This window comes from Aythya marila (assembly GCF_965140915.1).
Source record: "Aythya marila genome assembly, chromosome: 1".
NCBI lineage: Eukaryota > Metazoa > Chordata > Aves > Anseriformes > Anatidae > Aythya > Aythya marila.
Window position 1 is genome coordinate 103,054,021 of NC_139042.1, and position 22,950 is coordinate 103,076,970.

Here is a 22,950-nt window from a genome sequence, read left to right on the forward strand (position 1 = left end):
ACTCTGTACTGGGATAAGTAATGATAGGTCAAGGGGGAATGGTCTTAAACTAAAAAAGGGTAGAGTTAGATTAGATACAAGGAGGAAATTCTTTACCATGAGAGTGGTGAAGCACTGGAACAGGCTGCCCAGAGAAGCTGTAGATGCCCCATCCCTGGGGGTGTTCGAGGTCAGGCTGGTTGGGGCCCTGAACAACCTGATCCAGTGCATGGAATCCCTGCCTATAGCAGGGGGGTTGGAAGTAGATGAGCTTTAAGGTCCCTTCCACCCCAAGCCATTCTACAACCTTAACCTCCCACTCCTCATCCTCTCCACCCCAGGTAGGCAGACGAGTGCAGAATGAAGTTAAACTCAGGAAGAAGAGAGATGGGGTAGGGGAAAGATGTTTTAGTTTATCACCACTCCCCTCATCACATAATTTCCAAGACTGTAACTCTCAGCGATGCCCCCACAAGCTTTTTATCTTTTCTTCCCCTATCTTGTGGAGAAAGGGGGAATAAGAGAGCAACTGGGTGGGTGGCTAGCAGCCAGCTAAGGTCACCCCACCCCACTCACCCACTTCATCCCGACACAGCACATCCCTGCACATTCGCATACTAGGACTAAACATGTCATTCCAAGTCCAAATAAAGCGACAGCAAACACTTTAACAGTAAGTACATTTATTGAAGTGTTCAAAGTTCTTCACCCTAGTGGACGCAGTTCATAACTTAAAGGGACCAAACCATCATGACAGGCCCCAAGCGGAACCTTACAAAACTCTCAATCACGTAACTTCAGAAGCACAGTTAAATTGTTCAGTCATTTTGGTCTTCATCCCAGTCTTTCTTTCCTGATGGAGGCTTAGGGCCACCTGCTGGTTTTGCCATAATGATCTTGAAGGTGATAGGGAAGGAGAAAAAGATAAGGTTAGAATCACTTCCCCCCACATCTTATTTATAGTCATTGATGCTGACTGAAAACAATCACTAACTCATGCAGTGTCCTTGCTCTGAACCTAAACCAGGGATTAATATTATACATCTGGTTGAGAGATTCACAAGTCATTTTTTTTTATTGAAAATGGCAGAAACTGAGCCCTGATATACAAAGGACTTTTACCTCATTTTTGCATGCAAATTGTGACTTCAGTTAGTCTAAGAAAAGGTGAGTGCTTAAATAAACCAGCCAGTGACTGCTGCACAGGGTGCATACAGCAGAAAGCAGAATTATCAGAGCTGTTGTTCTGAACTCCAGCCTAGACATCACACTTCTAAGGCCTAATTAGCCCACTAATCCTACCTTGTTAGAGGCTCATTTCTGCACTCATTACAGTGACAAAGTAAAGCTCAAACTGAACTTGTGAGTACAATGAAACAAACTGCAATGAAAGTTCGGTTTTAGGAACAAGATTAACTTGCAGTGGCACCGGTAAGAAACGTAGCAATCAGCACAAGACCAGCAGTGTTATGTGCCCTCAAGGAAAACGCAGATCTGCCACACGTGATTGTCATGCATGCGCTCACACACTGATCACTGCTACAGAACCAGCTTACTGCATACTACTTCTCAGGCTCATCTTTCCAGTCATCCTTATCCCAATGTCCTTGTTGTTTAGGAGCTTTTGGACCGCCTGCTGTTTTTGCCATAATAATCTACAGAAATTTTACATGCAAATACACTTTCACTGGAATTCCACAAAATATGTAAAGCTTTTTGCCATTAAGATTATAACCCCCATTTTACTTAAGTGGGATTTTTCATATTAAAAATAAAACAAACCAATATACGTGAGAAGGTTTTGTTGTGATAAGCCTTGTTCCTACAGAAGGTTCCTTTCTGCTCGCGGGTATCAATTATCATTGTCAAATCTTTAAAAATGAACATTACAGCACTTGGTATGGAAGCAGCAGTATTGAACTCATATTTTGGAATATGAGCTCCCAAGGAAAACTACTTCCTGGTCGTCTTAGTTCTAAACTAAGATCCCAACATCGATTTTTATGCCTAGTATTCCCAGACCATTCACATGTTTTGCAAGTGTTCCGCACCTTCAGTTAAAGCAGAGGTTTCAGTTTATCACCCAAATTATTTCTACCCTTACCTGATCGACCCGTAGGACAGTTACTGCTGCGTTTGTAGCCAGCTTGATACCCCAGGATTTTCCAAGGTATGTGTCTAATATACCAGCTTCCAACATATCCTTCACAGCAGCGGATTCAGCCTATCAGACAGGAGGAATTCATTTATTTATTTTTAAGTTTTCTCAGGTTTCTACTTAACAAGTTATTAGGTTTTGAAGGTTACAACAAAGTACCACTTTTCTCATCTTGTTTTCTCTCTTTACAAGATTTTCATTTCTAATCCATTAGCAGGAAGTCAAAATAAGTAAACAAAAGATCTGTTCTGTAACATACTAGTTGAGTATCTCTCTCCACCTCCTACATGAGGCTGCTATACTATATTCACTTTAACTGCCTGCTGATAAAAAAAACCCTTCAGTATTAGAATTCTAATAGAAGTATTTTTCTAGCTCTGTGAAACACAGAGCTTCAATGATTTGAATTAATCTATAAATACTTACTGCAATAGAAGTACTTTTAAATATAACCCGGTACTGCTGAGCAGCAAATAATGTGAGGAACTACTTACCTCAATATCAAAGCCAACATTTTTGTTGCCTTCCTGATGCACAGCATAAAGTTTGGAAATGACTTCGTTAGCCTTTATGCCAGAGTTTTCTGCCAGTGCCCGAGGAATGGCTTCAAAAGCTTCAGCAAACTTCTTGATGGCATACTGGTCAAGCCCAGGACAAGTCTAAAGTGAAGTTGAAAACCACGTAAGCATTTGAAAGAAACAGCAAGATAGGAAAGTACCTTTTTCATATTTTACTACTGATTTATATGCACTAATATACATACGTACCTTTGTATAAAAGTATGTGTATCTATATAAATTAAAATATATGCAACTACACTTATAGATAAAGTTAAAAAAAAAATTTGCTGTACCTCTCCATAAGATGTGATCTGCTTGGCTAATTCAATCTCTGTTGCACCACCTCCAGGAACGAGACGTTTATCCTGCAAACAAACCACACTAAAATGAAGCTTTGCTTGAAGTATCATGTTCGTTTTTCTTTTTAGAACACTTTATCAGTTTAACAGAATTTATTTATTCCTTCCAAATGTCTCTGAAAAAAAATTAGCTTCTTTTGTAAAAAGAAGAATATCAAAAATCAAAATAAAGCAGGTATTTTCTATTTGTAAAAGTCACTTCTATTACTCATAAGCTAAGAGTTGATTTTTTTTTTTTTGAATCTTTTCTATTAACTGTTAAGTAGTTTGGAGACAACATGAATGAGACTAATCTGCTGTAAACAAGATTTAATATATCAGCAGGTATCACAAGGATACTTTTTTTGCTTTAGAAACAATTCAGAATTTTGAATATCCTTTGGCAAATCAGCATTCACTTAAAAACACCCAGTCTTTTAAACAGACAATCATCTTAATGCCTATCTTCAGGCAACTTCAGGAGACAAACAAAAATGAACAATTAATGTGTTTCCATACTCCGTATCAATGCGCATCTGTTGATACATAGAGTGACAAGAGTTCTACTTTTCTTTTTTTGCATGCCACCTTCCTAGTAAGTACTCAAACATTTCCTTTCTCCCTCAAAAAAAAAAAAAGCTGATCACAAAAAAAAAAACTAAGTTTTTCTACTTATAAGATATATCTGTGGTATGTGGAAAAAGTGTGTCTTGTCACCAATGAACCAGAAATATTATTTGCAATTAGTCGCTTTCTCCTGATTCCCAGAGACAAACAAGCCACCTAGCTTTTCTTTGATGCCTAGTTTTCAAGGAACACTGAAACAAAAGCCTTATCAAGAGGTCAAAGAGCTGACTGCCACTAGAAAGCAGTACAACTAATCTGTCTTCAAGGATTTGCCTCATTCCTGAAAAAATGAATTCAGTGCATGATGAGCACCATGTTATGCACACTGTGCTCACGAGGACATCTGCAGCCATCTTCCCTACACAGCTTCTCCTACATATCAGGAACTCTCAGAACTGACATTTTAAGCACCTGTTACAGCCCTACAATGAATAAGCCCAAAGCAAGCATGGATTTTGCCTCTAACTGGTCCATATCTCAGTTTTGGTAACTGAAACGTTCTGGTTACTTACCCTTGTAAGTACTTTGAATGTATTTACACCATCATCCACTGCTCTCTCTATATCATCCATCAGATTGTCTGTCGATCCACGAATGAGTATAGTAGAAACAGCACCATCCTCCTTTTCTGTTAAGAGACAGATGCTCATTACTGAACTGTTTTCGGATATAAAAATACGTGTTTCATACTTGCAGAACAGTGGCATTAGGATTTCTATAGAACATACGTACCATGCTTAAATACAACAACTTGAGTATCTCCAACCTCTGACAAATATACACTGTCGCAGTGACCCATTTCTTCTAGAGTTGGAGGGGTCTGAAAAGAAAAAGAACGGTCAAGAGATGAACGTGGTCATCAGTTCCCTCCCACTTGCTCCTCATTTAAGAACTCCATACCAGTCTGGGTAGGGCTGTTGCACCAACAGTTTTGCAGAGTCTTCTCAGATCCCACTTTGAGTTCAACCTTTAAAAAACAGGAACAGTTTTTCTATTCATGAGTTTCCAGAACAGATGTTAATACACATGAATAAGCATTCTCTCCTTAACTCAGCAAGCATTTTGTAACTAAAGACACCCATCAAAAATTACTGCATCAAATTAAAAAGACTCTATACAATGATTTCTGTAATAATTTTAAAACAAGCAGCCCAAATACATGGAAATTACCAAAGCTATTCAAATATGTCTTAATTACACGCAAAAAGATTTAAGGTCCACAGAAGTAACTGAAAAGTATTAAGAATTAGTTATTCCATCCATCAATGCAATGGTGATACATAGGGAAAACAGGCACCTCACCATAGCTAAGGTATCACATGACAACTGTGACCAGGGAGAACCCTTACCGTACAATGAATCTTTGTGGCCACATAATCAACAAATTTTTACACAGTTCATTTCAGTTAAGCTGTAAAGACCCTTATACCAAAGTAACAGTATCATATGAAATTACTCCCCAGTTGGTTTCCACATAGAGGTGAAACACTATCAAAAAACATAACCTATGAAACCACCACTTGCCAGCTCAGGTTTTGATCTACTAGAAAGCCAGTCAGCAATACTGGGTATTTTAAGTCATTTGAGAGGCAAGAAACAATATGCCAACTTTATAAACCTGGTAGACCAAGTGTTTTATGCTCTTCCAGTACTTACCTGACTAACATAAGATTGTATTTGTTGGCATAATGAAGTGCCATGTCTGCCACTTTGCCACCCGTTACTACTACGTTTGCACCACTGTCAGCAATAGCTTTGACTTGCAAATCCATCAGATTTTCTTCTCCTTTACTGAAGTTCATCAGCTCCTCCGCATTCTTTATAAGTACCGTGCCCTAGTAGAACACATACATTTATCAGTAAGGTGTTATCTACATGCCTAAAAGTTTTTGGCAAACCATTTTATCTCCCAACCTATCCATAAACCTCAAGTGATCCCATTTGATTATACCGCCAACCCTTCTCAGGCAATGTCAGTAAAACACGTTAAAAGTAAAAACAAGCAAACAAACAAACAAACAAAAAAAAACAAACAGGCAATTCTAGCATTTGTAGAGAATCGTAAGATACAGACATCATAGCACATAGCTGGTCTTAAAAAAAGTAAAAATAAAAATAGCACCCACACCTCCAAAAATCCCGTAAAGCAAAATTAGCTTCAGAAGTCTTCTATGAACTTTTTTAAACTAATGAAATCAATCTTATCAAATATATCTTAATCACCAAGTGTCAAAAATATTTATAGTTAAAGCTAAAAATAAGAGATTAAGAACCACATATAAGCACATATAGATACATAACTTATTTTAAGCTCCTACATACCTTAGTTTCAGTTATCATACAATCAAAAGGGCAGGAATACACAGCTATTTTTGCATCTTTGACAGAAGTAACATCTCCTTCAGTTTCTTTTTTAAAAACCATACCATGCAGCACTGATGAAGCAGAGATACCAGCACCCTGGCAGAAGAAAGATGGAACGGGTGAAAGTCATATTACTGACCATTTACTGCCAGGAAGCTGCAGTACCCTTTATAAAACGCAGTCCCTACATCCATCTGAGCCTGGCAACCTTCATCATCACACCAAGAGAAATCTTAAGCTGATTTAGCAACATCAAACAGTGTCTTACAGGTTCCCATCTTAAGATCAGTTGGTGGTCAAAAGTAAGGTACATGACATATGAAAAGGCACTTTCAAAAGTTTAAAGATCTAAAAATTAAACTCCTTTCATTAAATTTTTTAGATAACAGTAAAGCTAGCTATGCCCAACTTACCACAATCTTGCACACTCTGATATTATCAACGTTGAAATGACCAGACTCAGGAAGAATAGAAACTGTTTGGGAGGAAAATAAAATAATGTATTTTTGTTGCTTAATGAATAGAGTAAAAACTATGACACCATAAATACTGCCTAGAGTTTTTCTTAAGCACTAGAATTTTATGGTTTGAACTGCCCACGTGGTTTAAGGTAAAAATAATCTGCTGATAACTTGCACCAAATAAATTTCCTTTTCTCTCTAATTTACCGTTTTAAATTGTTTTTAAAATGTAATAATCAGAAAGCAACATTAATATAATGTCAGGCCTGAAAAAAGTTCAAACATCCATTTACACATTCGTATTTCAAGAGTGAAGCTTGACCCACAGTATTTCAGAAAGCACTTAAACCAGATGCTAATTTTTTTTCTTTACAGAGAGAAACCAACAGCTCAATACAATTGCAATCTTGCCTTCATTGTTCTGTAGCTGAGACTAGCAACAACTTTTCTGGAGTGTAATGATCCTCTTAATGACCAAAAAGGATGTTTTTCTGCTTGGAAGATGAAAGTAGTAACCTATTTCTATAAATGTTTAGTAGAGAGCACAGGATTTTTCTCAGCTACATCAATGAAGCGTTTGACATGAGAAAGAAGGCTACACTACCTTCAGAGGCTAATCTATGTCACCAATTTAACCTGATAAAATAACCATGTTTTCTTGTATGAAGATGTTAATCATAAGCAAACCCACTCAGTTTTCTAGATGCATGCACAGAAGTGTTCTTATCCACTTACCACAGGCCTGAGCAATGAGCTTGGACAAGAAACTTTCGTTGCCATACTGTTTGCTCATTACTGAAGTATGCAACAAAGATGCCACTTCTTCGACATCTCTAAGGTTCTTTGCAGAACAGCACACCAAGTCTGGAAGAATTTCCAGGGCTTTCTTGCAAGCTTTTTCGTATCCTTCAATCACCTGTTCAGCAAACAACAGACACTATTTTACCTAGGTACACATTCAAACTGCTTCTACATCCATTTAAAAGGGACTTAAAACATAAACAAATGAAAAAGCTTGCAAGGAAAGCAAGCCATCACAAGCAGGAAAGCATATATTGTTCTTCTTTGTACACCTCGGACTAAAAATTATTTGGAAGAAAGCAACTATTCACAGTACTATGACCCATGAATACTGAGTAATAGCAACCTGAACTCAAGCTTCATAAACTGCAATAACAGAATTTACCTCTGACACTGATAATCCCATCCTCAGAAGGTCTTCTGCTAACTCCAGAAGGACCCCAGCAAAAACAAGGACGAAGTTGGTTCCATCTCCAACTTCTTGCTCTTGCATATGGGAAGCCATCACAAGCATTTTTGCAGCCGGATGCTGGACCTTTAAAAAAAAAAAAAAAAAAAAAAGAGTTGCACCTCTTAGTCACTAACATCCCACCTAGACTGCAGCTTCAGGTTTTACCATGCATCCAGTACAAGCACTCTTACTTCAAGTTCTATCTAAAGATACACTGTATGCACCAAGTATGAAAAAGAAGTCAGTACAATTAATTTAATTAGGTAATTTCTGTAATAAGCAAGAGTACAAATATCTATGGAAAAAAAATCATGAAGACCTGAACAGCTCCCCTACAACATAAATCAGACATATTTCTTCCTGATTCTGAGCTACATTTACAGCATGCAAAGGTTTCACTATCACATTCTGCAACATGAGAGAAGACCGAAATTAAGCCTTCCAGCTGTGTTTTTAACACAACAGCTATTTCACTCACTCACCTCCAGCTCTCTCAAGATAGTAGCAGCATCATTCGTAACAAAAAGCTTCTCCAGATGATTAATAACCATTTTGTTCATTCCTGAGGGGGGAAAAACAAAATTAGTTATTAGGCAAGGATTGTTTTGCACAGAAATACCGCTTCCATAGCTTTCGGGTTTATCTCACACATCAAAACATTACCACTGCTTACAACTTAAGAATCTAATACATTTTTGTGAAATAACATTTAGAAGTGTGTTACATTAAGTAGAACACATTCAGTTCTGAATAAGCAGTTTTCTCTTCATAAATATTGTGAATTTAGTTAATCAATCCTGAAGAACACAATTTGCCTCGGTGTATCTGTCAGGACACAATATTATTACGCTTATCATGACTATCTACCAAGTTAATGTCTTTAATTTTTGTAGGTCTTCCATTTAGCAGTAAGACAGAAAAGAGGACACAGTAACTGTCCCCAACCAGCAACACAGATGCAATGACTGTATCTGGGGTGTCTGTAGCAAGTCCTAAGTATTTTCTCAAGAAAGGAATGGATGATTTTTGGTCAAGGCAGGATTTGCCTTCAAACATACCATTTTGATCAAAATCACTACAATAGTTTTAGAATTTACTTACCATTTGGTCCATAAGCCGTACGGGTGGTTTGAGCAAGTTCTTTGCATGCCTGGATGTTCTTATAGACAGCTTCTTCTAGTCCAGAATAATGCTAAAAAAAAAAAGTTTTAAATGTTCTGGTCAGAATTACACTTTCTAACAAAAAAGATGATGAACTACTCACTTCTCAGCCAATCAGCAGTAACCTAGCAGGTGCAAGAAAGTTTCAGATAAACTTAGTGTATTTCACAAAAAAAAAGTTTAAAAGCAAACTAAACTTTAACCAAAGACAAGGAGACAAGAACCAGCATGTCATCCTACTCCACTAGTCAGCTCAGCAAGCACACGTTTCTGAACAAAACACTTTAAAAGCGACTCAGTTTTTAACAGTTTGCATCTCTAACTGCTCTAAAAAACGTCAGTAGCATACCAAAAGTAGGTAGAATATAACCAGTACTAGTTTGGTGATGGAGGGAGAGGATGAAGGTTTTGTACCTGCTTCTTTACTCGCAACTCTGTATTCCACCAAATCATTTAACTTGGTTCTACATTCAAACACCTGGTTTGAAAATTCGGAAGTAGAATGATTCAGAAAAGATTTGTGTTTGAGAAGCTGATCGTCCAGTTTTCATTTGTAAGAACAGATTCCCCAAAAGGGCCTTACTTAAAAAACAGACACACCGTATTTGTATCCTATGATAGGAAAGAGAAAGATGCTCTCTAACAACACTTACTCTCTAAATACAAAACAAGCATCTCTGAACACCAGCTGCCTCCTCATTTGGTAGGACGTAGCCCCAAACACTGTGGCCTTGCCTTTGCCTTGGTTCTTTTGAGGATTAGCATTTATGCCATTCTGCTTCCCTACTCCCTCCCCACACTTGAAATTGGCCATTCCTCGTCTCCAAGGAAGATTTTGAAAGGAACAAAGAGAGGGCCGAGGTGCTTAACTTCACTTTCCATTCAGCAGCAGCTACCGGATTTTCCTCCCCTTTTCCCTCCACAAAAAAAAAAAAAAAAAAAAAAAAAAAAAAAAAAAAACACTAATTCCTTTCTGCTCACTCTTTTGTAGAGAGCATCTGCTCAATCGGGCACAGTCCTTGACTACTATCAGTACCGACGTTATATTAATGCTATATATGCTAAAACATCATGTTGCTTTACAGCACTGACAGGGGTATTTCTCCTGCAGGCCCAATAACAAAAAAAATACTCAAAAAATACACGTAATAATACTGCAGGGTCCAATTTACGTTCGCTGAGCACCCCCTACAGAACCTCCCCTGCCAAAACGCCTCCCTAAGCCCATTTCCAGACGCTTCGGGTGGCAGTGAGGAGCCATTTCTGCTCAGAAGGAGCAGCCGGGCACTGGGACGGGCTGCCCGGGGAGGTGGTGGAGCCACCGTCCCGGGGGTGCTCAAGGAGAGGTTGGACGCGGTGCCTGGGGACACGGCTTGGGGTGATGCTGGTGGCAGGGGGACACCCGGCCCGGCCCGGCCCGGCCCGCCATGCCGCCGCTCCGCCCCGCCCTTCCAGAACCTTCCCCGCGCCGCCACGCCGAGACGCCCCCCTCCCCCTTTCCCTTCCTCCCGCCCCCTCAGCCCCGGTGCGGCCGTTAACGGCCGGCAGCGGCTCCCGCCCGTACCTTGGCGCCCTCCTTGAGCATCTGGGCGAAGCCCGGGGCCTTGGGGACGTGCAGCGCCATGGCCGCTCCGCTTGGCACAGCACAGCACGGCTCGGGACGGGAACCGCCGCCACGGGCAGCACGGGAGCGGGGCCAGGCGCCTGCGCGATGGGCGCGGGGAGGGGCCGGGCGTGCTCGGCCCCCGTCATGGCGGCGCTGTGAGGGGAGGGATTAGGGGGGGTTTGTTACGGGCCGGCGTGTGATCCGTGCGTTGCCTTTGTAAATTAAAACAAAATTAAAAGAAAGCTGGTTCACCTCGCTTTTATAATTTTTAAAGTCTGTGTTGCGTTCGTTTGGTTAAAAGGGCCCAATTCGTCCTATTATTAAATACAGCAGAGCATATCTTGGTTCACCGTGCTATTTCCAGTCCACCTGTTTGCTGAGGTGTGGTGGTTTTGCACAACTGGGCAGCCGAGCTCCACCACAGCCGCTCTCTCACTCCCCCTCCTCAAAGGGAAAGGGGAAGAAAATACAGAGAAAGAGGACAGGGAGATCACCCAACAATTATCGTCATGGGCAAAACAGACTCGGCATAGGGAGATTTGTAAAATTTACTGCCTATTGCTAACAAGCTACAGAAGTGAGAAACAAAGAAAGCAAACTAAAGACACTCCATCCCCCAGCAGTGCAGGGAATTGGGGAATAGTGGCTGTGGTCAGTCCCTGACACTTCATCTCCGCCATTCCTTCATGGTCGCTCTGCCCCTGCTCCACCGGGGGCTCCTCCACCCATGGGGGGGCTGCAGCGTGGAGATCTGCTCCATGTGGGACCCATGGGCTGCAGGGGGACAGCCTGCTCCACCAGGGGCCTCTCCACAGGCCACAGGGGAACTGCTGCTGCCTGCCTGCAGCACCTCCTGCCCTCCTGCACTGAGCTTGGGGGCTGCAGGGCTGCTTCTCACCTCTCTCTCCCAGCTACTGTTGTGCAGATTTTTTGTTCCCCTTTCTTAAATCTGCTCTCACAGAGGCTCAAACAACATCACCTACTGGCTAATCTCTGGCCAGTCCCTTCAGAGCTGACTGAAACTGGCCCTTACCTAGCGTGGGGCAGCTGCTGAATTCTTCTCACAGAAGCCACCCCAGCAGTCCCCCACTGCCAAACCTTGCCACATAAACCCACTACACATGGGTGCTTCGTGGCAGTGGATTTTCCTAGGGAATGTTGTCCACATTGTGAAGTGATGCACAGTACTGGGGCGGTGGCTCCTTCAGAATCTTTCTCTCACTGCTGAGTTCAGCATACACTGAGCACATTCAGCGAGGCATATCCCAGAAACAATTAAGACCTATCATTGCCACTGAGGGAAAAAATTGGTCATACAGATTTGCTGACTCCATTCTAGTATTTGGCTTGGTACACACCTGACTTGTTCAAAAGAAAGGGAAATGTATTGATAGGAAGGCTGTATACAGTCAAGTCCTCATCATCCAGGGTAATCCCAGGTAGTGTGTGTGCTACAGGACATGCTGAGGAGTACTATGGAAGCTCACCTTGACATCTCTACAAGTAGCTGAGGTCCAGACAAGAGACAATGGAGCTGCTTCTGTATGGAGCTGCTTTACGTTCGATAAATTTTATTAAGTTGCTGCCACAGAAAATCAAATGTGCTTTTTCAAGGTGAGAACTTCAAGGCCTTAGAATTAATAACGGCTGCCTTTAGGTCACACAGTATCTGAGCCTGTAACCCAGCAGAGACAGAGTTGCTCCACCTCTGCAGCACAGATAGACCATCTGCAGGTTAATGACATCACTTGATACACGCTGTTTAAGCAACCTCAAGAGAACAAACTTCATTTAGTTTCACCATTCTGTAATTCTTAAAACTTAGTCACTCTTAACTTGTAACACATCATGACACAGTAAAAAAAAAAAAAAAAAAAAAAAAAAAACACTACATAAAGCACCCCATGAATCAGCTTCCAAAAATCTGCATGCAGTTTTTCTAGAAGTACTTAAAGGTAGATGCCACTTGAATCAGTAGAGGGGATCTATTCAGCCCTGAGTGTTGGAGCAAGGGATGTGGGCACTGCAAAAGAAAATGCTCAGGTTTGGCAAAAGGTTCATCACCCCATGTATTGCTTTCTTCCCCTTTTCAGTTTATCTACACCACAGTGCAGCTAGGGAATAAGGAAATGAATGTATTCTTGTTCTGCAGCCAAGATACCAGGAACTGCACTTTATAAAGCAACTTCTGTAAGATATTCTTAGCCCTGGAGTTCAGAGGAGGCGCTTGCTACTAAGTCAATGCAGAAGACTTTTCATAGTTATGAGACTGAAGTCAGGGGCATTATTATCAATAGTTGTGTGCATCTAGTTAGAGACATCCATTTTAGGGCACAGGATAAAGATGGTTCAAGTGGTTAGATGGCAGATCAGTAACGACAGGATGCATTTCAGTTCTCTGTGACTAACACCCTGAATGACCTCAGACAAGTCTCTATTGATTCATCAGCACTTCAAAATTTGTCATTTTTTAACATATAGTTTACATTCTCCATGCCATCATCTTAGTCTTATTTGCTTAAGTTTTTGAATGAAAGACATTTCATCACTGATTTATAAGACAATTTTTTGAGAACCAATTGGAAAACTTACCAGTTGAGAAGAAAACTTTTGAAGGAAAGAATAAAACTTTTAATTATGAGGCACATATATAAAAGAGGAGAGGAATAGCGAGTAGAGGGAAAAAGAAAAGAAAAATCACTCCTGGAAAAGACCATACTGATATCAGGCAAATAAATACAGTAGCAGCTCAGAAACCAAAAACATTTGAAAGTGAACGATAGTCACAAGGGGAAGTCAGGAGAATTTTCTCACAAAGGAACTTAAACTCTGCCATCTAGTAGGGAAAGGGTGTTGTCTTTCCAAATATATTAAAAATAAATAAATAAAAGGCATTAAGTTCTATCTATTAAAATATTAGATAAGAATATAAATCATCAGTAAATTCTACAAAAATAATCAATCTTGTTTATGTTATCTTGAAAACAAGATTAAACGGAATTTTATACATTAAAAAACAAACACATCTCTAACACTAATTCAGAAAAGGAGTCTTAGAAAATTTCTAAACTGGAGAAAAGGTTTACAGGTTGCTTAAGCAAATGAAAATAGTTGCTCAAAATATAAACTTTTATTTCATTCAGTGGAAAATTCTATATATAGAAATGACTTTTCTATTTTAATTCCTCCCAGTAATACTTTCTAAACTTTTCAAAACAAAACAAACAAAAACCAAATAATTTTTTTTAAAAATGGATGTTTCCTTTACTTTTCTTCTCCTATATAAAATATATATATGCCACTTCCTGATTTTTTCTTGAACTTACTGTAATAGCTTTAGCAGCACTAGCTATTATCCTAAACAACTCTGCTTAGAAACCTTTTTTCTATTATTTACTTTTTTTTTTTTTTTTTTTTTTTCATTCAGTATTCTTCAGGAAAAATTTAGAAAGAATGCCTGCCAGCATAAAAGCAATTACTACTTTACAGGAAAAACACACTTTCCCCAATGTACAAGATGACAGCTGCTGTTGAACTGTGACAAAAGTTATTAATGATCTTAGAACAGTTATGACTAATCTGTGCACACTCAAGAGAATCTGGAACCATGTAGGAGAAGCAGCTTCTAAATATTCTCAGGATCCTAAAGGTTCTTTTATGAACACAGGGTTTTTTTCTTTGAGTATAAATGTACACAATAATAGATGCTTCCAGGAAAAAGCTTTGTCACAGCCTATTGACAGGAAAGGAAAGCCTATCTGGTAACAGAATTTCTACCTATGCAACTTTTCAAATGCATGTAGTCTTGAGATGTAAGTTAGTGATTATTTTCTGTCTTTGTGTCTGAAAGTTGAGTAGGTTAAGAAAGACAGGACAGAGCTCTGAACTCACTTTTCATTTCTCTGTTCTGTGTTCTTCCACAGTTTATTTGCTTCTCATGCCAATCTAAGTCAAGGACAAATTTTCAAAGAAAGATCAAGCTGTGCATCACCCTTCTGCAACCAAACCTAAAGTATTTATTCTTTACTACACACCAGCTCTTTATCCTGCTTATATACAATGGCTGTGTGGGAGCTGGCTATGAATATAGAGGGACTTATAGAAGTCGCTGTTCCTATTGTAGCAAATCCTGTCGAAATCATTGTGGTAAGTTGGACAATGATTTAATGCTGTTTAAGCACTGTTAAAAATGCAATCTAACCTTGTTATTTACTGTAAAAGTATAAAATAAATCCTGAATTGCTGCTAAGTTATGTAAAATCAATTCCTTAATAACTGTGCACTGGCATGGCCTTCCCTCAAGTACTGTGTGCAGTGCTGGGCACCTCAATATAAGATGGACATAAAACTATTAGAGAATGTCTAAAGGAGGTGAAAAAGGAGGTGTCAAAGATGGTGAAGGGTCTGGAGGGCAAGACATATGAGGAGCGGCTGAGGTCCCTTGGTTTCTCCAGCCCAGAGCAGAGCAGGCTGAGGGCTCCCAGCCTCGCACAGAACTGTGGAAAATCAAGTCCTTTAAGATTGCCCACCTTAGATATCCGAAGTGACTAAGCTCTACATGTTAATCTTCTAAAGCTTGTAATTAGGTTGTATTTTATTCTCTACTCATTTGAATTAAAGCATTACCAAGTTTCAGTAGATAAAATTCAATTATTTTCCCATTCCTGCTACAAATAAATGTTATTACTTCCCAATGAGCCACAACAATATCAGTTCTTTTATAATGATGAACAAACCCCACCCTGCCATGGGCAGGGACACCTCCCACCAGACCAGGCTGCCCAAAGCCCCATCCAGCCTGGCCTTGAGCACCTCCAGGGTTGGGGCACCCACAGCTTCTCTGGGCAGCCTGTGCCAGGGCCTCATCACCCTCACGGTAAAGAATTTCCTCCTTATATCTCATCTAAATCAACGCTCTTTTATTTTAAAACCATTACCCCTTGTTCTGTCACTGCACTCCCTGACAAAGAGTCCCTCCCCAGCTTTCCTGCAGGCCCCCTTTAGGCACTGGAAGGTCACTGTAAGGTCTCCCCAGAGCCTTCTGTTCTTCAGGCTGAACAACCCCAACTGCCTCAGTGTGTTTTCACAGGAGAGGTGCTCCAGCCCCTTGGTCCATCCATCCTTGGGGCCCTCCTCTGGACCCATTGTAATACTTTCATGTCCTTCTTGTGCTGGGGGCCCCAGAGCTGAGCACAGGGCTCCAGGTGGGATCTCATGAGAGCAGAGAAGAGGGAGACAATCATCTCCCACACCCTGCTGGCCACTCTGCTTTTGATGCAGCCCAGGATACAGCTGGCTTTCTGTGCCTCAAACCCACACTGCTGGCTCATGCTGAGCTTCTTATCAAACCAACAGCCCCAGGGCCTTCTCCTCAGGGCTGCTCTCAATCCATCCTTCACCCGGGGCCCAGGTGCAGGGCCTTGCACTTGGCCTTGTTGAACTCCATGAGGTTCTCACAGGTCCACCTCTTGAGCCGGGTCCCTATAAATGGCATCCCTTCCCTCCAGCATGTCGACCACACCACTCAGCTTGGTGTCATTGGCAAACTTGCTGCGGGTGCACTTGATCCCACTGCCCATGACACTAAGAAAGACATTAAAAAGCAGTGGTCCCAATACTGGTCCCTGAGGAACACCACTCATGACTGTTCTCCACTTGGACATTGACTGCAATTCTTCAAGTGCAACCATCCAGCCAGTTCCTTATCCACCGAGTGGTCCAACATTTCTATAAATACAAATATTTTAAATATATATCTTTTCATCATTTATGAACTCTGTTCTCTTGCTTTTCAGGGATGCCTCTCCAAAGCACTTGATTTCTCAGCACCTTCATGAATGTTAGCTCAGAAATTTAAGCACAGGTTGTTACTGCCTGGCAATGTAGGGTGTTTCCCTTGTAAGCATTCATCCTGCTATGAAGGTGACATTCCCTTTCTGAGTCTTCTATAATTAAAATGCTGTTATTTAATTGTAATTAGACTTTCTCAACTTGCCCTCAGAAGCCATCAGTAGGAAGAGCATCCTCGGTGCATGCAGCATGCCAACATTACCCAGTCTTTTACTCTCTACAGCTAAGTACCTAGAGCTTGACTGTTACAGAAAACCATCACATTGATGTCAGAACAGTTGCTTGTCCTTCCTTCTGAGGAATGAAATGCAAACTCAATCTGAGATTACACCATAAAAATGGATATAATAATAAGAAAAAGACACAGGAGAACTGTAAAAGGTTTATTATGCAAACAATTATTTTCAAAACAATCAGCCTGTGAACTGTGAACAACTATGAACAACTATGAACCTGTAACTGGGTGCCACTCTCCCTGCTATCACTAGTGGGTCCTGCGCTAGGGTGCCAGCCCATCGCCTGCAGCTGTCTTGTCTGAGCTGCAGGTGCAAGTTGGGCAGTGTGGGGCTGCTGAGGGCTGCCAGTTGCGTGGATTTGGCATGGCCGTGGCAGAGGCTGCTGCCAGCCCGGGAATTGCAAATGGACGGAAGGGAGGTATGGCAGCCCAGGGAAACCGCGCAGCTGCCGCGTTTCGGTGCATTGGTGCCAAGCCGGGTCCCATGAGAGGCAGAAAGTGGTACCGTGTGGGAGTAGGAGAGGCAGATGAGCTCTGGCTGCTGCGTGGTGGCAGCTCGGGGGAGGCCGGAGGCTGTTGATTGTCCCTGCCTGCTGCCTCTGCAGCGGGGCCTGGCAGGGAGGGAGCATCCATGCATGAGGCTGGATGGGCACCGCTAGCCTGGGGGGTGGCTTTTGCCTGGCGCTTTGGGAGAGGGGACCCTGTGGGGTCTGCTGTCTGCGTGTCTTCTTCTGCAGCTTTTTCCATCACGTCCTTCTCCTGCCCAGCATCTGCTCCCCGCCCATGCTGGATGCCTGAGCTGCTGCTGGGGCAGTTTTCATACAGATCTGCCTGTGTTGCAGGGGCAGCCGTGGCTTTCCTCTTCAGGGCGGCACGGCGCTTGCAGTTGACGAGCAGGTGGGGAGAATATCTCTTGAAGTTGGGGTTGTGGTAGAGGAGTAACTAAAATAAATGCAAAGGAGGAGAGTTATTTGCTAACATTTTCCAAAAATAATAAAAAATAATTGATTGAGAAACCCAGGTACCATGACTTGACAGATGCTTCTGGGTAGAATTAACATATAGGTAACACTACACTGCTAATATGCATCCTACAGTTGAAACAAGTATTCAGATACTGCACAGCAAGAGATCTTGCAAATATATTAAACTGAGTAGACTCCTCATAGCCCAATTTATTTATATTTCCATTCCATTAATATAAGCTCATTGAGTATAACCCAAATATATTGTATATACATTTCTACCACTCATCAATGCCACCTGAAAAATACCTCGACACCTGCCTGAGAAAGACATTAAGTTTAGAACATTTACTGTCGTCCTCACCTCCTCTATTGCCAAGGCCTATTTTATTTAATCACCCCTATCTCCCACTAGGATATCGTGAGTGTTGGTTCATGTGTGGAGCAAGTGATGTACCTTCCTATGAGCAGAAAATGCATCTTCTTCTGCCAGGAATTCGGGAAGCGAGGCAGATCTTTGGAAGTCCCATTGCATTTTGGTGAATCCGTACAGGTTGAGTTGACGAATGAAACTCTTCATACTCTCAGTCTCAAAAATTTTCTGAGGCCCGGTCCTTCCCAGCACTTCTACTTTAAACATTTCCTCATCGATCACAATACAGTTTCCACAGTGACCCCACCAAATGGTCTTAAACTCGTTGCTTTCAACTAGTTGCCACAGTTTCTTTGGGAAACTGAGGAAGGAGAAGACATTGGCTTTGACAGCACACTCCTCAGAAGAACTACCGGGTCTGCTCTCACAGTTATCAGTGGAAGCTGGGCAATCCTTTCCTCCCTCTATTGATGCTGCAGCACCATCAGAAGCCGCTCCTCGATCCTGTCCCAGAGTCTCAGCAGAAGGGGACTCTGAGGATTCACCCAGCTTGTCTGGAGCAGAAACGGGTGAAGTTTCTGCTGGAAGCGGCTCCCTTTTAATTTCTTTTGTCTCATCTTCACTGAAACTTCCGCCTGAAGCCATTTCAGTGGCCAGCTCAGTCTTCGTCCTGCCAGTCAGCAAGTGAGACCCAGCTGTTCTGTCTGGGCGTTCTGGTGGGATGCTTGAACATCACCGTGACACCCGCAGTCACCACAGTGACATCACAGTGGAACAGCCAGAGCAGATGTTGCTGTCCAGCACTTGTTGCTGGTGCTGTACCACGGGTGTTTCGACTCAAAAGAAGCACTTAAATCTGTGTTTAAAGGGGATCACTTCTTACCTAGACCTTGCTTCCTCTTCCCCGTGTGATAGCTCCCTTCTGGCCTCCTTGATGTCCCTCTATGTTTTCCAGCTGGGGAGGGAAATCAGTTTCCCAGGCAATGTTAACTAAAGAATGTAGCAATCTCTACCTAGTTTCCTGCCACTCCTTGAAAATGCTCTGTGATTTCCACAGCACCGCTTCTGCAAGGGAATAGCCGTATACCCAGGCGATGCTCCTCAAGGTCAGCAGTCTCCCAGAGGCTGCTGTGCAGGTGCAACCAGAATAAAACCTGTACAGATTTTGCTGATGACATAAAATAGTAGATGTACAACCCCTTGTTTCTTTGATTTGGTTCCTATGCTTTGATTTGATATTTTAGGAGTTTGGAAAGCAACTCAACAAAATCAGTGATGTTCTCCAAGACTTTTAAATCACACCCCTCTCTACAGGGGCAAATGGGTCCTTTTTTGTAAAGGAAAGGTTCGATGTAGAGGTAGTGTCTGGATGCAGGACTGGAATAAATACTAAGTTTGCAAATCATACTAAATATGAGGAGATGTGAACTCCCTTGTGTATAGACAGGCCTTGTGGGGAGATCTTGACAGGTCAGAGTGCCAGGCAATCACTGATGTATGAAGTTTAACAGGGACAAGCGACAGATTCTTCACCTACATGTAGGTTGGGGCAACATTGCCTATGCATACGGAGTGGGGGATGAGCAGCCCTGCAGAAAGGGATCTGGGCACTGTGGTCAGTGGCAAGTTGAATATGTATCAACAGCATACCCTGCGGCCAGGAGGGCCACCCATACCCTGGGGTGCATCAGGCACAGCATTACTAGCCAGTTGAGGGAAAGGATTGTCCTGCTCTGCTCTGCACTGATGTGGCTTCATCTCAAGCACTGTGTGCAGTTTTGGGTGCCACAAAATACCAAGTACATAGAGCTGTTACAGAGTGTCCAAAGGAAGCTAGGAAAATGGTAAAAGGTCTAGAGGGCAAAACGTACGAGGAGAGGCTGAGGTCCCCTGGTTTGCTCAGCCCCGAGCAGAGCAGGCTGAGGGGAGGCCTCATGGCAGCCTGCAGCTCCCTCACGAGGGGAGTGGAGGGGCAGGCGCTGAGCTCTGCTCTCTGGGGACAGCGACAGGACCCGAGGGGACGGCATGGAGCTGGGACAGGGCAGGGTCAGGCTGGGGGTTAGGGAAAGGGCCTGCACCCAGAGGGTGGTTGGGCACTGGGACAGGCTCCCCAGGACAGTGGGCACAGCACTGAGCCTACAGAGTACAAGAAGCGTTTGGACAATGCTCTCAGACACATGGTCTAAATTTTGGGTGGTCCTGTGTGGAGCCAAGAATTGGACTTGATGATTCTTGTGGGTCGCTTCCAACTCAGGATATTCTGTGATTTTATGATTATATACAGGAAGTGTAGCTTGTGTCATGTTGGAACTACAGCAAAAAGCAAAGTCAGCTCATGCAGGCCCACAGCTGCACCATTGCATGGTGCTTCTTATTAGATCAGCTCTGGAATTAAGTAAGCAACCTGGAGGTGAAAACCTCTTTTCTTACTTACCACTTCAGCAGTCCAGTTAATTTCAGTTTAGGCATTTTCCTAAGTGCTGCTTTTATTTGGAGAAGAAAATTTATTCAGTGCTTGTTTACATTCATAGTATTTCAGGTTCCTAAAGGAAGTCACTGCTGGTCAATGATTTCACACTCCAGGTCCATTATTTTGAAGGACAGTGGCCAAAAAGGCAGTCCCATGTCTATCTGCTTCTTTCACCTCTGCATTCCCCTTCTCCTCCACTCAAATCCTCTCTTGCCTATTTTTTGATCACCCAGGCAGTGAAGCAACTGAGAACTGATCTCCACTAAAGCTAACCCCAATCAAGTTTGGTCAGCTTTCAGCTTTCCTACTCCCTTACATGGGTGTGCAAAATCTTGGGCTGGCATGAGGAGATCTGAAGGGAGACAAGGCAGAGTCTCTCTGTGGCATTGCTGCTTTACTTTACCTTCAGTTATTTCAGGAACTGCCTTGTTGGTACAATGCCTTCAATGAAGCTTGTACTGGTTCCTTTTTTTTTTTTTAATTTTATTTTTTAATTTAGAATACCACTAAAGCTAGAATATATGTATGTGCTAAATGTATGTGCATTATTATGAATATATACATACATATATTAATTTGTATTAAACTGTCACTGAAGCACCTCTTCTGTTATAATCAGGAGTTACTTGGGACTCGGTGCCTAAGCATGACTTTGAGTTGGCCTTGATCTTTTTTTAGCTATTCATATACACCATTTATATTCTGCACAGATATTGCCATGCTAAAGGACCATCCAAAGGTCAGAGGGTTGGCCATTGGCAGTTGGCTGTCCTTTCATCAGCCAAAATCTATTACTGTACACATGGAAATCCCCAGCTTATCCGTAGGCACATGTTTGTCAAATTCTGGGATGGTAAGATTTAACAATGTCTTGGGAAGTTCGTACAAAGGACAGACTGTTAAAGGGCTTAATTTCTGTTTACTTATTCAGCAGTGGGAACATAAGCAATTGGAAAAATAAGGAAAAATAAGGAATAGAAAAGTATTTGGTGAAACTGTGAGTGTAACTACATCTGATTGTGTTTGTCAAACAACATTGATGTTTGGCCAATGAAAAAATGTGAGTGCCATGTTGAGGGAAGCCTGAGGACCATACTTATTTTGCAGAGAATCATGCTTGTACCCGACAAACAGAAGTGTGAAACAAATAGGTTTGAGGAATATGGATGAACATTATTCTGTATGTAACAGCAGCAGTAGTTACATCAGCTTTTCCCAGATTTTGCTTATCTCACCTGTCACATAATGAAAAGGAGCACTCTAATGGATACTTCTTATGTCATTAGTGCAAAGCTCCTGGGCTAAGCACTGCTAGTATCCTGGGCTTATCTCACTTGTTGGAGCAAGCTAGACAGGAAAGCAAAATTTTCTTACCATTTGTGTATTCTTACCCCAGAACATGAGCTTTCAGCTAATAGCTAAAGACTTATGCAGAAATCACACCCTAAAGAAGTCGTTTAGAGTAAATGAAATCAGAACTGTTTGTAGACTTGTAGAAACAAATTACTATTACACCTGATCTGCATTTCTTTCAGCTCTGCAGACACTAAGTAGAAAAATGTAGATTCTGAGATCAAGACCAGAACTTAAATTTGCTGGTGCTTGGACCACTGAGGTCTGTAATCTTTCTTCATTGTGTCATGCCTTCACCAATCTGGAATTTTCTAAGGATGGTCTAAAACAGTACTAGATTCTTAGGACTGGGACAAAGGTTTTTCCATTTTTTTTAATACTTTGTTTCTCTCCCAAACAATTTTAAAGACGTTGTCCAAGTAACTGCAAATTTTGTTTCTTGTGTTGCCCCCATTCTTATTTGGGCTTAATCTCAGGTTTCTTGACTACACATCATCCAAATATACCCATTTAGAAATCCATAAATTCTCCAGAACTCAGGTTCAGGAAGGCTCCTTGCCCAGCTGTCTCTAAACCATGGAATCATAGAATGGCTTTGATTGCAAGGAACCTGTCCCTCACAGGACATGCCTGCCAGCCCTTCTGCCAGCTTCGTTGCCCTCCTCTGGATACTTTCAAGGATCTTAACATCCTTTTTATATTGCGGAAGCAGAACGGCACAGAGCATTCAAGGTGAGGCTGCACCAGCACTAACTATAGCGGGAGAATCGCCCCTTTTGAGCGGCTGGCTGTGCCGTGTGTAACACACCCCAAAATGCAGTCTGCCCTCCTGTCTGCCAGGGCACACTGTTGGCTCACGCTGAGCCAGCTGTCGACCGGCACCCCCAGGTCTCTTTCTGCTGAGCCACTCCTCAGCCGCTCCTCTCCCAGGCTGTGCTTGTGGCCAGTGCTTCTCTGTCCAAGGTGCAGCTCCTGGCATTTGCCTTTCTGGAACTTCATAATGTTGCCAATTGTCCGGTGCTTCAATCTATCTAAAAGAAAAGTAATAGTTCACAAAATTATTGTTCTGGTGGTTTACTTAACCAGAAAATCTCCCTAGTGTACATCTGATCAGCAGTAACTAGTGTTTGTACTGTGCTGTGACAATATGTAAAGCTACCAAAACACTGCATTACTTTTTTTCGTATGGATTTCTGTG

At 42.1% G+C, this 22,950-nt stretch overlaps 1 protein-coding gene across 2 annotated transcripts; it reads right to left on the minus strand.

Annotated features, from left to right (window-relative positions):
* Positions 1-651: 651 nt before the first annotated feature.
* Positions 652-10,597, minus strand: CCT8 (chaperonin containing TCP1 subunit 8). 2 transcript variants are annotated; one of them, XM_082753402.1, is made up of 16 exons: positions 10,465-10,597; positions 8,841-8,931; positions 8,222-8,301; positions 7,674-7,823; positions 7,223-7,403; positions 6,440-6,501; positions 5,985-6,122; positions 5,319-5,497; positions 4,563-4,629; positions 4,395-4,482; positions 4,175-4,290; positions 2,991-3,062; positions 2,632-2,796; positions 2,084-2,203; positions 1,536-1,634; positions 652-875 (listed from the first exon to the last, which is right to left on the minus strand). In XM_082753402.1, the coding sequence occupies exons 1-15, from the start codon at positions 10,522-10,524 to the stop codon at positions 1,542-1,544; spliced, it is 1,662 nt and encodes a 553-aa protein (XP_082609528.1). In that variant the 5' UTR covers positions 10,525-10,597; the 3' UTR covers positions 652-875; positions 1,536-1,541. The 2 variants fall into 2 exon arrangements, with proteins under 2 accessions (XP_082609528.1, XP_082609529.1); XM_082753403.1 differs by lacking the exon at positions 1,536-1,634.
* Positions 10,598-22,950: the final 12,353 nt, after the last annotated feature.